The sequence below is a fragment of the Metopolophium dirhodum genome, chromosome 6 (assembly GCF_019925205.1).
Source record: "Metopolophium dirhodum isolate CAU chromosome 6, ASM1992520v1, whole genome shotgun sequence".
Taxonomy (NCBI): domain Eukaryota; kingdom Metazoa; phylum Arthropoda; class Insecta; order Hemiptera; family Aphididae; genus Metopolophium; species Metopolophium dirhodum.
The window spans coordinates 10,502,884-10,515,742 of NC_083565.1; the positions used below are offsets into that span (position 1 = coordinate 10,502,884).

The 12,859-nt window shown below is 36.7% G+C and overlaps 1 protein-coding gene across 1 annotated transcript in view; it reads left to right on the forward strand.

The window, feature by feature from the left end:
- Positions 1 to 12,859, forward strand: part of LOC132946732 (histone-lysine N-methyltransferase PRDM16-like) — a 109,411-nt gene that overhangs the window by 77,972 nt on the left and 18,580 nt on the right. The window contains 1 exon segment of the mRNA XM_061016792.1: positions 6,046 to 6,455. Within this exon segment, the coding sequence (XP_060872775.1) occupies positions 6,046 to 6,455 (410 nt within the window).

Below are 12,859 nucleotides of genomic sequence, written 5' to 3' on the forward strand. Positions count from 1 at the left end.
AAAATAATAGTATGGTATATAGGTATTATATTGATGATTTTACCAAGGTAATTTACTATACCCAAAGTAAGAGGAACTTTATCTTATGGATTCATATTAATATACGATTTAAACGAATATTATTTTGTTTTCATATATTATATACGATGTGCAGGTTGCCTGCAGATATCGTTTGCTTACCAACTGTCCAACTATGAAGTATATATAGGTACATTACAATATGAATACTATATCTATATATAGGTATTATATTTTTAATTCGAGTGTATAACTTAGGTTAGATATTGATATTACTAGATATTGGTACATAGGTAACTAGGTATTGATGGTTATTATGTTTATAAAAATATCTTTATATACATATAAGCCAAATACCACTCATCACTCGCTCATTCATCGCTATGTCTTAAAACTACAAAACGTGCGTACTTGAAATTTGGAATAGTGGTTCCTCTAATGATCTAGAAGTGCAATAAGAAAGGATTTTCCGATATTCGCATTTTAAAGAGGTGATAAAACAGGGATCTTGAATTCACGGTGGAAATTTGTTTGTAAATGGTGGCCGTTGGTTACCCGTGCAGATCAGGTTCAAGCATGTATCAAATTGTCACGCCTATGGCCCCGAATAAAGAAAGTAAGTATACCTATTAAAACCAAATGTATATGTGTAGCGCCACTATAATAGCGTAGGTATATACCAAACAACTACTCAATTGAATTTGACGAAAACCTCGGAGATTGTTTTTAGCTATGTCAGAAAAGTTAAGAGAGTATAAGTAGTTTTCACCAAGTTAAAAATATACCCAGTGCTAAATCCAATCATCTGCGACTAACGGTTGCCCATATAGGTCGAATTATTTTTTTACGAAGCTATGAATAGCCTATAAGGTACATCACTGACGTTGATTTGTCAGTGAACGGATGTACACTATATAACTGAGATACGCCCAAACCGATGTACACCAGATATAGCGTATATTATACCATATTATATAGGATTCACCACAAAAAAAAATTGCACATTGGTGAAACCCGGATATTCAGGTGCTTTGTATGTATAGTTTTAAGAAAAAAATTAAAATATGGGTCATATTATAGATATGTGCAAAAATATTTATTTAAGATATCTACGAAAAAACTATAGTTTATTTGATAGATGAGGAGGTCATACGCGAATTTGTTTATTGTCTTCTTTACATAGGTATTCACAAAAGACCACATTTTAGATTCATATAATAATCCATTTTACTATTCTTTTTTTTAATACTAATTTGATCATGAATTGATCCCGATATTTACCACCATGTTTAAAGTTGAGTATATATTAATATTATAGGGCCTTCCGCAGGTTTTTTTTTGATATTTTAATTTTTAATGATTATTTTACAATTGTATTTTTTTTTGTAAATATTGTATTTAAAACAAAAGCCTCAAATTATTTATATAATAACTATAATATATTGCATTATAAAGTTATAAATTTACCAAAATATCCAATGTATTTATATTATTGACACTCGTCGTGTGAAAAATGTCTTCTAAATAACATAATATAGTTGGATCAAATTTTACGTTAAACCGTATAAATAACGCGTGTACACGCGTGATACATATATTGTAGTAAAAAAAAAAATATATATAATGCTTGACAATTTTTTTCATTGCTTACTTATATTTTTGGGGAGTATAATATCTATACACCGTGAAACCTCGATACACGCATGTCTCAATAATATAATAGTCCCCTCACGCTTGCGATTTATATATACGATTGCGACGGTTCTTATAGACTGAACAGGTTTCCATGAGACAATTTCACGTACGTAGGTACACGCTACCACAAATATAGTCCCCTCGTGCGTAACGGACGCGGACCGTAAAAATCCGTCAAAATATTGAAAACACCGATTCACGGGAGACTACGGCAAAATATAAAAATCAACACTTTAAAAATAATTACCCCCGCGTAATAGTAGCCACGGGGGAGCAACGTTCAAACGCGCACTTTAAAAACGTCGAAACTTCATTATAATATCATCGCGATTCGCGGCGTGTCAATTTAAAATAAGTATAACGCAATGCACTTTTGGTTCGACAGCCAATTTCCTTGTCCTATATAATGTTATCATTGATTTTATAATAAACTATATTATGTTATGAAACCAATGTTATTATATTCGATATATCTATGTAATTGCTTTTTCGCACACGGTTTGATGATCCCTCATTGATAACACGCTAAATAAGCGGTTTTAATTGAATGTCATCCCAATCGTTAATTTATAATTATTGATCCAGATATTAATAATAGCTGTTGTTTTCACACATAATATATAATTTATATACGACAATATTATAATATACTGTATATTATTGCCTTACAAAATAAATATTACAATATGATTCGGCCGTTGTCGTTTTCGCCGATTAATGCATACATATATATTATTATATTATGTATAATTTCATACCATATTAGATAATAGATATAGGTATAGGTACCTGCAATGTCACATTATGTGCATTGTATTTTATTGTATATTAATAAACGTTAAAATATACACATTATGCGAGTCGTGTGTGCGTTCTGTGTTACCGAAATATTCAGATCGTCGATAACAAGACGTGTGCGTAAAGATTTAATGCGTTGCAAAATTGCACGTGTTTATATCGCTGTTTGACAGTAATAATATTGCAAGTTTTGCGTGTTGAAGTATATAATATTGTTATAACGCGCTCTTGATATAGTGGGCTGACGAATTGGCTCATTGAGTTGGAAATCAATAATCGTTATAAATATTATTATTATACTATTTAATATTTATTATTTTTACTATCATTAATATTATTATTACGTGAATACTTTACCGGTGATCAAAGGAATAATAATAGGTAAATTTCCTCATATCGGTTCGATTACCTAGAAATAACCACGATAACGTTTGTACGATCGATTACTACATGTATGTTTTTTCCAAAGTATTTCCATTCATCGTGTTACTTGGTTCCCATTGAACACTCGTTTCGCGTACAGCTATTATCCATGAACGTATATATAATATAATATAATAACAATATAATATTACCGCATGACCGTATATTAAACGAGCGAAAACGCCATTAACGAGCCTGACTTTTTATTATTATACGCTAACCTAGTTGTCGTTACGATAATAATCACTGTAATTATATAGTTATCGGGACAATGCAATATTTATGTGTACTTTTTGTATGCATATATTATATGCGTTTGGTTACGATTTACGTAGCGTGTTCAGCATCTTTAAGTTCGCGGTAATGTTGTGATTCTGTTTATCCGATAAATATAAACAATTTTGATAACTCATATCGTAATTTAGTCATCGAATGCGTCACACGATTTATTACAATCGAGTTAAAGAAATAACAAACGCCGTTTTACGCACCGCGATTTGTAAGGGTTCGGGTAGTTATTATTTCTAAACCTCCATACCTTTCATCCAATATTTTATTTGTTTATTTGTAATTATAAGTGATTCATAATATGTGTATTTAAACCAATATTTATTATTTATTTATTTAATTTAATTCCATATGTATATGAATAGAAAACTCGTGTGGGGGACCAGGAGTTCTAAAACAAATTATATAGAAAATAACACTTCTATTTTGTATAATATATGATTAAAATTAAATTATTTTACATTGATTAGAGTAAATGAATACAATATTATTTCTACAATATAATTGATTAATCTGAAAATTCCAATAACCATTTCAAAATGTTTTTTTTTTGAATAAATTAAATGGTAGGTTTATTATAGAAGATGGTATTTTGTTACATAATATGGTTCCAGTTATTTTAAAATATCTACCAGATGTCTTTTTTAAATCTACTTATGATAAAATTGTTTTTTGCGTATCTTGTGTTTACTCCGTGCAATATTGGTTGTAATAAATTGTAACATTTGAATACCTAATTAGAGAAAATACTGACAATATTAATTATTACTATAATTTTCTCTAGCATTTTATTTTATATTCTGTTGACACTTCGTAAGTATACGGAATCGTGTATCATATCTACGTATAAACGTTTGACGAAAAACACTTAACTTATTAATATTAGTGTAGTATTTATTTTTTGTCTTGGCTGGACCTCGAAGCCGCCGCGAGTGCTCGGGTAGTGATAAGAAAGAAATCCTGCACGATTAGGCATGGGACAGACGGTGTTTGCCTCTTTTAATCTCGACTGGTGTCCAAACATCATGTCTCCTAGGGGATTTGGCTGTAAAAAAAAAATAAAAATAAAAACAAAACAATATCCCTTGCTTCGACCTTGTGGCACAATCTTTGAAACCGCAAAAGAGTGTTATTAAACAATGTCGTCAACGAGCTGTTGATCCCAGGGCAATAAATCGGCGCGGGGACGATTTGTACAAATATTTGTACTGTCGACCTTGAATGTGCGATACAGAAACCCCAAGATAGAGATTGCCTGTCTTATTTTATGATGTCTTGTATGACGTCAAGACCCGTGACTATACGAGCTGCATGTGCCCAACAGTCAACTGTGTATATATATATTGCGCCCAAAGTCAAAACGATTATAAGCATATTATATAATATGCTTATATTATTATATAGTAATATGTACCTATAAATATATAATATTTTAATACGCGTATAATAATACGATGCAGATGTTTTAACTACAGCAGCAGTGTTTTGTATATCATTTTCACAAAATTATATAGGTACCCATTTCGTTATTAAAAAGTTTCCCTTACATGACCTTTAGCAATTATCGTTATATTTCGCTCGTTACAAAATAAAATAATATTGCATTATAATATATTGTATACATTACATTATATTCGCCTTCACGTTTTTATACACACTACCAGCTATAATGCGTCCCTCGATATTCGTCACGTGCATACTATGAAATTCAACGGCTTTCATATGTATACGTCACAAACATTGTTGTACGCGTTTACAAAGTAGGATAGTGTGTGTATATAGAAACGTGTTTGGAAGTAATTATTGTAAATTTTTTTCGTAAAAACTCCCTCAAATGCTCTTTACATAAACCGGGTATACGAATTAAGTTGTAATTATATTATACATATATTATATAAATATTAAAACATAATGTGGTTTGTATGTCAGGTTTATGGATGTAATATTTTTTTTAATCATTCGAAAATTATATGTTTCATAGCTCCTTCGTAAAAACACGCATATTTCTCGAGAATATACCTACTTTAATCGAATCCATTAAAATATCGGTTAACGCAGAGTTCGCCAACGGTTAATGTAAATTTCGTAAATTCACGGAATTTTCCAGAAATACAATACGCGCAAATGCATTAAATATATTATATTAATAGGTAGGTACACTATTTGATCGATAAATCTATTTATATGACCACGTTGTTTACTGTTTTGATATTTGATCTGTCACGGTATCAGCGTTATTTAATATGTAGAACAATAATAATATGTATAGGTATATATTATTAAACTATGACTGACGACTGTTAATGATTGCATTTATAAAACTCTTTGATAGGTAGGTACGTACTACGTGATAATTTTGTTGAAAAATGTTCTTAAAAATCAAAAATACACATCTAGAAAAACTGGTTTTAAATTGTTAAATATACATTTTATGTTTCACTGAAATATCGTTATCCATTGCTTCCTTATGCTTAAACATGATATTACCAATCAAATGATTAAAACTAGAGCTGTATGTTCTGCCCAATTTAAAATATAGGAAAATACAGAAAAGGCTTAGAAGGACAAAGCACAGTTTTATAGGTACCGATTTATTTCGATATTCATTCGGTTTAAATTAAAATGTATACTCAGTTGGGCCATAGATAGCACTAACAAATAACTCAAAGGTACATCACATGCAATATATGATATATAATATAATTCCCTGATAAATATGTACGATTCACATACATTACCCATATAATTATGTAGGCACGCTCTTTGTGTGTAAGTGTATGTTTATCTGAGGAGATTTTAACGACAATTTTCACGTTTTCTCAGGCAGTAGCGACGATGGAGGTGGCGGCGGTGGCGACACGGACGCCGGCCGGAGCGACGACGAGCGTTCGTTGTCAAGTGACAGTAGCAGCGGTGGCGGCGGCGGCGTCGTCGTCGTCGGAGACGGTTGCCGGAGCCGGAGCAGCAGCGCAAACAGCAACAACAACAACGGGAAAAAAGACACGATTGCGGCTGTGGACGAGGTCGGTGGCGTCATCGGCGCGGGTTTGAACAACAGTTTCAACTTTTTCGAGCTGCCGGCCAACGCGGCCACCATGCCGTACAACTTGGAGTTGCGGAACGCTGGGGCGAGCGGCGTCTGGACAAAGACACAGCTCCCCAAAGGTGTCAAGTACGGTCCGTTCCTGGGCAAATGGGGCCCGAAGCCGGTGGACTCGCGGTTCGCCTGGGAGGTGAGTGACGTGCAAACTATATAAATAACAATGATATAATATTATATAGGAAAAAAAAAATCGTTTCAGCCCGTCGTTGGTGCCGTACCTATATTATTATACACGTAATTTTGGTCCCCTTTTTTTTTTCATCTTCTCGTCCTCCTCTTGCGCTCGCGCCAGTCTAAACCTATGGGCATGTATATAGGTAAATAACAGTAAACACTGCCGTCGAGCGGGACGAGAGTGAATGTATATATGTATAACTGTAACATCGCTATAAATATTGTGAAAAAAAATGTGCTAGATCTCGGAAACGCACGCCGCCAACGGAAACTATCGCCGCGGTGCGGGTATACGCACAAAAGGTGCGAAGCTACAAAAAAGAAACGTCACACTCTGACAGTTGTCGGAGGGACGAATCGACGGATATAATATAATGTCGCCGAGGTGTCGGATGACCCCGCAGGGGATCTCCGCGAGATTAGCTTCACATCACACTCTCGCACACACACACTTCTACGCATAACCGATACAATTATATATATATATATATATATACGCGATAATATGTATGTGTACGCGTATAATAAGATACGTGCGAACACCTCACCGAAATCACTGTATATATGTACGTATATAATATAAGCCGTATATGGGCCGCCCCCGTTTGCAGTTCACCCCGACTCGGTGATCGCGCGCGCCCGAGTAAAAGAGAGAGAGTTTAAGTATAAAACCTCCGATTGTTGTCGGTTCGATCCCTTTTCAATAATATACGCGGCTACTGGCTGCGTTTTACCGCTGGCTGCAGCGGTCTGTTTGCCGCGCAGGTTTCAAAAAAATATAGGTATATAATATTCACGCAAGACAATAGACAAAGTATTATTATATATAGGAATGTTTGGACGAGTCCCCTAAATATTATTATTTATTACCGGTCGACGTTCGTATTTGGTTGATATTATTATATCATGATGTGCTACGTTGTATATATAGGTATATGCTATATTGCATTATTTTGTGATATCCTCCCCGAGGCCGCCTAACCTTCAAGACAACAACTTATGTACGTCTGTAATTAGTGTTGTTTTATTTTCGAGTTTATCCAAACCAAAAGCATTGGTAATGTCCAAAATCATATTTTATAATCATTACCACGGTTCAAAAATCGAAATATGCTGTTGTCAGGGTGCAAACTCGGTATACGAGACACCCCGCACAGATTATTATAATGTGTACAAACGATGTATACACGATATAATGTATTGTCATCGTGCAGATTTCAGAACTCGTCTCGTTTTTGGTTCATTAAAATTTGTCCGCCCGGTCAACTGGAAAATTCGCCCGACACCTATATATTATATTCGTCGGTGGCGTGAGTGCAGCGCTCATACATAATATTATATTATTATCACCACCGCATTGAGCCGCGCGTAAAATGTGCGTACGGTGTATACATTATAATATGCCGCTGGTAGTAGGTATCTTATCCACATGTGTACAACATACATACGTATTATGCGGCCACGCACACACACACAATCCGACCGCCTAATGTCCGCGAACCCATTGTCCCCACGGCCGAGGTGTGAACTGATCGAATTTTATGGTCGGTATCATCTGCCCCCGGCGGGCGGTCCGGGTTTACGGTGTGCAGTCCGCGACGAGGACGACTACTGCGACTATATTATATCACATACATACATATTATATATATATATATATTATAATACAAGTTCTATAGGCGGGCACACATATACGCTTATTATATTCTGCCCGGGCGCGCATCCACAATAATAATATAATATTATACATCATGGCGAAATCCCCGCGATAATCTATGTTATTATGCTGCAGTGTGCGCGCGGATGCAGGAATGTCGAGAGATAATTTCTTGACGCGATTTTCGGCGTACCTCCGTGGCCATATGGGTTGTTCCGAGGTATGCTCACACTGCTGCAGTATACATAACGCGATACTATATATGTATACACACACACACACACACACACACACACACACACACACACACACACACACACACGTACACTAAACGTAGGCATTCTCGTACAATCGCACCTGTTTACACACGCGCATGCATATACATACGACATGCATAGAGACGACGAGACGCTAAACCGCCGCACGCCGCCGATCCGGAGAGTACCTACCCCGAGTATTCCTTTCCACCATACCGCCGCCACAACCCCCCCCCCCCCCCCTCCCACGCCAACTACCGAGATACGACGGCGCTCGTGGATAACGACAGTGTTCTACGATAATAATAATAATAACGAGTGTCGTTAAATACCTGGTTACGGGTACGTTATAATCATACGTTTCACCGTCCCTTTGAATACCCGACGTGTACCACGGTCGACGACGCTGAGTAGAATGCCGAAAACGCGTTGTTATCGCGTCACGCGCACGAACGCCGATCTTACGCACGCTCGCTTGGTTGCTTATTCGACTTCGCAGGTACAAATGGTTGGTTAACCGTAGACAGGTCGTTCAGGTGCATATTATGCGTTGTATTATATAATAATAATATGTACAAGTTAGGCACAGACAACCGCGCTCGTTTATCGCTAAATCGAGTGTCGCGCGGACAACCGAACACGGTTCGACAAAATATGACAATGCACTCTTCGTATATTATTATATTATTACTATGATATTATAGTCGTTCATACCTTTTCGTTATTAACGCTTACCAATTTATTACATTATACGATATCATATTTTAAGCGCGCATCTAACTGTAAGTACTTATACGATACGAGTGCGTTATGTAATAATGGTGCACATTTGAAAATGTGTATAAAACTGTAAAAACACATATAGGTCGTGTAGGTAACTGTTAACGTTAACACCCTTCGATATTAAAGTGCACAATTGATTGTTATTCATTACGGTTTCGTCGTACGATACTCATACGTCTATTATTTGTTACATTTTTATTTTTTACTCCCGTTTATAGTCTCCAATCTCGATGAGCATAGTCGGTGTTTTTTTCTTCTACGTCGTGTTGTCAATATCATTTCGCGTCGTTCGTTTCCAAGTGGTGGTACACTCGTCTGCACGCGAAAACTCCTATTTTCGTTTCACACTCGACGGGGCGCATCGTTCCGAATAAACGTATTTTTAGATCAAATGTTCATAAATACCACAGTTCAGATGTATTTATAATATTTATCTGACAATTATTATTATCATACCGTGAAGTGTAATTTTATCGAGAAATGAAACATTGTGTTCTAACTCGTATAGGCATTACCGAGACATGGGCGTGCGCACACTGCAGAGTTGTATGTCGTCCGCGTGATTGGCAGCGGGAAAGGAAACACATTTTCGATTAATTTTCCAGACAAAGACGTGAGCGTGTTGACGGCGGCGGTTCTACAAACTCAATTCAAAATTTGTTTGTTTTTCCACGCTTAGGTACAATATTATGTGTACAACGATGATGACGACGTCGTAGCAGCAGCAGGACGTATGGTCGGCGGGTAGGGGTGGGAGGGGGTGGATATGTGTGTGCGCGCGCGCATTACGCACACAGCAATAATGGTTTTTCATCAATCAAAGTATATAGTATAATATTATACTCGGCGGCGGATATATTGCCTCAGCGTCATCTGTTATCAGCATTCACACATCTGTAAAAACCATTCGGAGCGTGATGCTATCCACGGGCCCGGAATGATTTCGTGAAAAATCGGCGTATATATATATATATATATATATATATTATGGTATATGTATGTGTGTACACGCGTTATTTATTAAAATCGCGAGGGTTTTTACCATTTGTGGAGGCGACGTGGCACCATTCATCTCAATCATTTCCGCGGAGGAATTCGCGCGCGCGGAGGCTGTTGCGCCGTTGCTGATTTGTCAGTTAAACGTAACGGAAAACACTCGCGGCGGCGGCGGCGGTAACGTCGATTTGGCTCAGGTTTTTCTCCTCTTCCGCCGAATGCTTCCGTCTACCCTACCGCCATCCACTGCCGCCACCCCCTCTCCGCACCGAGTCACTTGAAGAAAATATTGTTTTAATAATACCCAATCTGTGCGTGCGAAAATCCCGACGATAGTCCCTGCAGTATACAGTATATAGCTCCACGAGTCATGTATTTTGTATAATATATACGACTTTTTTCAGACTCCGCGATCGATAACTAACCCGCAGCAGAGCAAATCAGATATTAATATATACCTATTCTGAAATATTGAAAACCGGAAAGATTTTAGGATGTAATTTGCATCTGTATAATAAATCGAAATCGGCGTACAAACGATTTCGGCCCGAACGAAAAATATTTGTCGTTTGATGTTTTTGACGATGATTTTTCGTTTTGGCCTTTTGGCGTTTCTTGTGTGTATATTTTTCCTGCTTTACTTTCTCTGTTGTTATTATTTTTACTATATAGGTACTTTAACCGCTAAACGATTTATATAGTATAAGGGATATGTGAAAAATTCGAGCGAAACGTTGACTGCAGGCTGTTTGAAACTGACCGCAAGTACCTACATAAAATAATATCGTGTTTTCCCCGTGCAAGTTGAGGTCCTTATATATAACCACGCCTTCGTAACCGCACACGAAACGAAAGATCCGGGGCCAGCGTTTGGCTAATTGGACAAGACCCGTCAACCAAGCTCCGCCTTTTGAAACCTCGCCGGAGCGGAAAAACGATTCGTTTTCCGTCTCGAGTGGTCTTGGAGAAGAGAGCAGAGAGTCGGGTTTTTTTTTGTTGATTTTTTCATTTGTTTATTTGCTCGTGGCCTGACGACCGGAAAAATAGTTCAAGCTGACGAGCGGAGAGAGAGCAAGAAATTCGGGGTTGGTTGATAATTCGAGTGTCTCATATACCGTGTGCAGTGGACCCCCCAATCAGAGTCCTTATTATGTATTTTATTTTTTTTTGCATAATAAATTGCGAACGTATAAAATATACCTATACAATATACATAAAATATTATATTATACCTTCTAAGAAAACAGGTAAAAACCGTCGTCGTCGTATTCAAATTATTATATTTATAATTTTTTCCCCGACCGTATTCGCGAACTGCAGATGTATTGAAATTGTATGCAAAACGTCAAGTGTTCACTAAACCGTGACTTTGTGCCAAATCAAAAAAATGAAAAAAGACGTTGAACTGTCAAGATTTTTATAAGGGGTGGTTTTTTTTTATTTTTTGATCTCAAATAGCCGTTTCGCGCACGGACCGTTATCTGTACTTAACATTATGATATAACTTATTAGATTATTCGTTCCCCTCCTGGACGAATGAAACTGAAAAAAAATAACACAGTAGGTACGTGTTTATCATGTTGCCAATTATACAAGAGAAGGGCTGAAAGACAAAAGAGAGGGAATTACATATTATATTATACATTGTGTCCCGATCCTAAACAACTATATAATATGTGTGCAGCACGTGACACCCTCGGGCCGATGTACAAATTAAACTCCACTTTTCCATTTATTATTTACGATCGAACGTCGTCTTCGGAATATTGCGAGTGTTTTTCTTTCTTTTTTTTGTTCTTCGAAAAACTTTTGTTTTTTTTTTATTAATTCCCTCGACAGTACGATATTTGCGCACCGCACACGCTGTATTGAAACTACTGTGATGTAATACTACAGGATATGCCTAAAAAAGTTTATAGTAAGTAACGCTTAGTATAATAATAATAATAATAATAAAAATAATAATGTTACTATGTTAGCGATTGTTGTCGTAACCGACCTCGTCACCCTCGGCAGGCATATCAGACGTATTATACTGTTTAGCAGGGAAACGACTCCGAAGATTGTTTACATACGGCGATACAGTAATAGTATTGACAATTTTGTTATAATTGGTAGGCGATACGTATAATTGGCGTATATTCGATAAAAATAATTATTTATGTCCAACGATCAACTTAATATGCCGTCGTCGGTGAATGGCAAAGAAAACGCCCGAGAAACTTTGACCGCGTACACAAAAATAAATTAATAATCATAAACATATGTAATACTAATATTATAATGTAGGATAGCTGGGCATTGTTTCGATCGTTACGTCTTTTGTCGGCATCAAGTTTTTTGTTAAGAAAACCTGCAACAGTTTACCGGAGTTTGATTTATTACGGGGTCCCCGTCGATTTTCCGCCCTTCGCACGCACGTTCTCGGAATTATTTAATTTCCCGCATCATTGACACATGTTGTCTGATGCCGTTTTGTGCAGCGTTAGTGTGTGTGTGTGTGTGTGTGTGTGTGTGTGTGTGTGTGTGTGTGTGTGTGTTGTGGAAGAAGGGTCGACGGCGGCAGATAGGAAGAGGGTCGGTTGTTCCCCGTATCTATATCTATCTCTCTCTCACACACACAACATTCTCTCTCTCACTCTGTACATGCTTACTATGTACAGTATA